The sequence below is a fragment of the Mizuhopecten yessoensis genome, unplaced genomic scaffold (genome assembly GCF_002113885.1).
Source record: "Mizuhopecten yessoensis strain PY_sf001 unplaced genomic scaffold, ASM211388v2 scaffold6169, whole genome shotgun sequence".
NCBI lineage: Eukaryota > Metazoa > Mollusca > Bivalvia > Pectinida > Pectinidae > Mizuhopecten > Mizuhopecten yessoensis.
Window position 1 is genome coordinate 984,835 of NW_018406415.1, and position 3,374 is coordinate 988,208.

Below are 3,374 nucleotides of genomic sequence, written 5' to 3' on the forward strand. Positions count from 1 at the left end.
TTAACCTTATAATTTTAGCAGGGGTATTATAGTGAGCAGTAGCTTACAGATTCACTTGTTATTTACTATTTACTGTTCTTTTTTCAGGAGCACAGCTGAATTGGAAAATTTCCAAAACTTGATCCTTAAATATGCTTCCAAGCGCCATTCATTTAATCCAGTTTCATACAGAGCTCGCAATCTGTTAGCAGCCCTGGATAACAACGCTCACTGCCAAAGGCAAATGATGGTCAACAAAGATGGCAGCACTAGGTAAGAAAAAATAGCTTATGGAATAGTACAGTACTGTCAGCCTCCATATGCAGACTGCATTTAAAACACTACTGTATTAGTTAGGATATTTTTCATCATATTGGCAAGAGCCTCGCTAATGAGTCATTTATCAACGAAACATGTGTTTCTAAATAACATCTGAGTTAGTATCTTGCAAAATGAAAACTGAGGGGGAATGAAAATGACCCTTATTATACCCCCGCAACAAAGTAGGGGGGGGGGGATGCTGGAATCACCCTGTCTGGATGTCTGGATGTCGTCCGCAGTAACAGTGTTTATGGTTATTGCAAAAAAAGTATTTGTGTCTAACTTGTATCGTAATTCTACTATGAATATAGTGTCTCCGACACTAATCAGTCCCCTATTTGGGGAGCCCTTAAATATTTGATCAGTTGGGTCTGTCTATCACTGAAGTATTTTTACGAACATGCATGCTTTTCATCAAAATTGGTACACTTTTGAATACTTATATTAAAAAAAATATGTTCAGGTATCAGAGATACTACAGTAAGACTGGTATTCAGTGGTCAGTGTATGCTAAAAGAGAGGACAAAGACTATCACCATGTCCCTACCATTATAAGAACTATAGTAGAGAACCGACTACATGATCCTGTTGGAATGAACAGGAAAGTGCTGCTAGACGTCAATAACCCAAGGAGAGTGTCCGCAGTACTTGCACCAACCTTGCCACCATCAACAGCTGATCTAGTTGCACAGAAGATATCAAGATTTAACATGGAAGACCCAGAAAAAACTCTTGATTACAGTTGGGCTGATGGATTGTTGTCCGTTTAACTTCCAGTCGTTAATATTTCATAGGGATTAAGAGATATTATCCTTATTTAGTCTGGAGCATCGTTGGGCAAAAGGGACTCAATTTTGTATAAGCAGTGGATGTGGTTTCCGAGGGGGGCAGAAGGGCAGGGCCCAACAGGAGAAATAGAGATGAAACCTTCCGAATCTTTCTTCGACCATTGGGATTAAGGGATTTTATCCTTATTTAATCTGGAGCATGCTTGGGTCAAGGGGACTTAATTTTGTATAATTGGTGGGTATGACCCCCCCCCCCCTAGGGGCATAGGGGTGAGGTTCTGTTTGAAGTTTGTTCTTGCTATATCTCAAGTACTGGAACGATCTGTCTGAAATTTCATATGTACTTACAGCACCTACCATTGAGTGCTATATCTTTACTTCATACCAATTATTTTAAACATATTCAGGTTAGCAATACAGGCCCTCTGGGCCTCTTGTTCTTGTTTGGTCTGTTTTTCAAATACAATAAGGAATAGGTGAACTATATTTGGTTGATGCAATGAGTGCAAGGTGAAACGACAAACACCTATAAACTTCAACAACAACCACTGAAAAATGGTAGTTCATCAGTATACAGACTAAATTAGATCACTGTGACCTATATTTCATAGTTTACCGACTTTGTTTTCTCTGAGATCTTGTCCCATATGTCATTGTTTGGAGAACGAGGTGAAATTTGTAATCAATAGATTACCTATGTTTTAAATTTTCTATGCTTTGTGCTATTGTTGATTCAGATCATTATTCTTCAGTTCAGTGTTCAAAAAATAAAATAAAGACCAAATGATACCCTTTTTTTCATATTACTATTTATTATCCAAGTCTGCCACCAACAAATCCAACGTACTGGCCAGTTGCATCTGGATATTTGTCCCTGATTCGCCAAACGCAACAGCTTGGTATGACTCGCCTGTTGCCGGACCCCAAATATCCGTGAATCCACAGGATATACTGCCTGTAGGCAGCAAGGCGATGACACCTGTTGTAGTTTTCATCTTCAGGCTGTGCCAGGAAATCATTCCGGTACCGGATTGCCAGCTCAAGAACAAGTTCATCGAGAACACATTGCTGGAAATCCTAAAAATATAGAATATTTTGTTATTAATTACATGTAGTTTAAAAATATATATATATATATTGTATCATAAATATTAAACCATTTCAGTGTCAAATTATAAATGCCAAACCAAATCCAATGAAGGCTTTACAGCAAAAGAAAAGAAAAACAATAAAAAAGAAATTGTAAATCATATAATGCAGACAGATTCTGCAACAACAATAGTACGACAACGGAGATGACACAAACAAAAAGTACTAGCATGAGCAACACAGTCCCCAACAAGATAAAGGTTACACGAAGGTGCTCCAGAAAAGGAAGCAATGTTTTATTATTCAATAAATAAATGGTGGCTAGCAAGCTATACCTTTCTCTAATAATTCTATTTCAAACTTGTTAAAAAGGACATTCTTTCCTCTATACTGTCTAAAGCGTATTGTAAGTATTTTGCTGTAATCTTACCGGTAACCTTGAATGGCAATTCAATGGCTGTCTTTTACAACACAGCCTCTCCTGCTGTGTTGGTATCTCTCTACAATGAGAGCAGGAACACCATGATGGCTGGTCTGGTTTTGGTGGTTCTGGTCCAGTTGGCTGCCCATTACCAACATTTGAATTGTCGAGGATGTTCAACAGCAAACTGGGCTGTGCCTTGGATATCAGTTTGATGACATCCCTCATGAGAAATAAGGAAAACATAGAGGTCTGATTTCAATTGCAAGTCCTTGTACAGTTCAATGTAGCAAAAATATGCCAAAGCACAAAATATTGGTTTAACATGGTGCAAGTAAGAAACCAAATTGTTAATGCAATAAAAACAATTGCTAAATGTTTATGTGTTTGGTTCTATTATTTGGTGTAAATTAGAAGAAACTGGTAATAAGAATATTGTTAAAAATTGTCATAATACACTATATGAACAAATATAATAATTATAGGAAATATGTTCCTGATCGCTTTGAAAATAACTTCGATATGACTACTTTTTCTTACAATGCACATCTCAATTATCATAAGTAGGAGCTGAGAAACATGTACGCACAGAAGGACATTGGTAAGGCGGGCACAATAATTCAAAGATAATAAGTTTGGTATTATTTTCTGTTGCTAATCATTACTTCGAGCTGAGTGATTCTGTTATCTCTCATTTCTTCCAAAAGCTGGGCGCGGTTTCCTTGTCCTCTTCCTCTGCCTCTTCCACCACCTCTAGCTCGACCTCTTCCTCGTCC

At 37.6% G+C, this 3,374-nt stretch overlaps 1 protein-coding gene across 1 annotated transcript; it reads right to left on the reverse strand.

Annotated features, from left to right (window-relative positions):
- Positions 1–1,485: 1,485 nt before the first annotated feature.
- On the reverse strand, positions 1,486–2,826 carry LOC110451751 (P2X purinoceptor 7-like). The gene is made up of 2 exons (XM_021499921.1): positions 2,608–2,826; positions 1,486–2,165 (listed from the first exon to the last, which is right to left on the reverse strand). Exons 1-2 carry the CDS (start codon positions 2,824–2,826, stop codon positions 1,902–1,904), a joined length of 483 nt encoding a protein of 160 aa, XP_021355596.1. The 3' UTR covers positions 1,486–1,901.
- Positions 2,827–3,374: the final 548 nt, after the last annotated feature.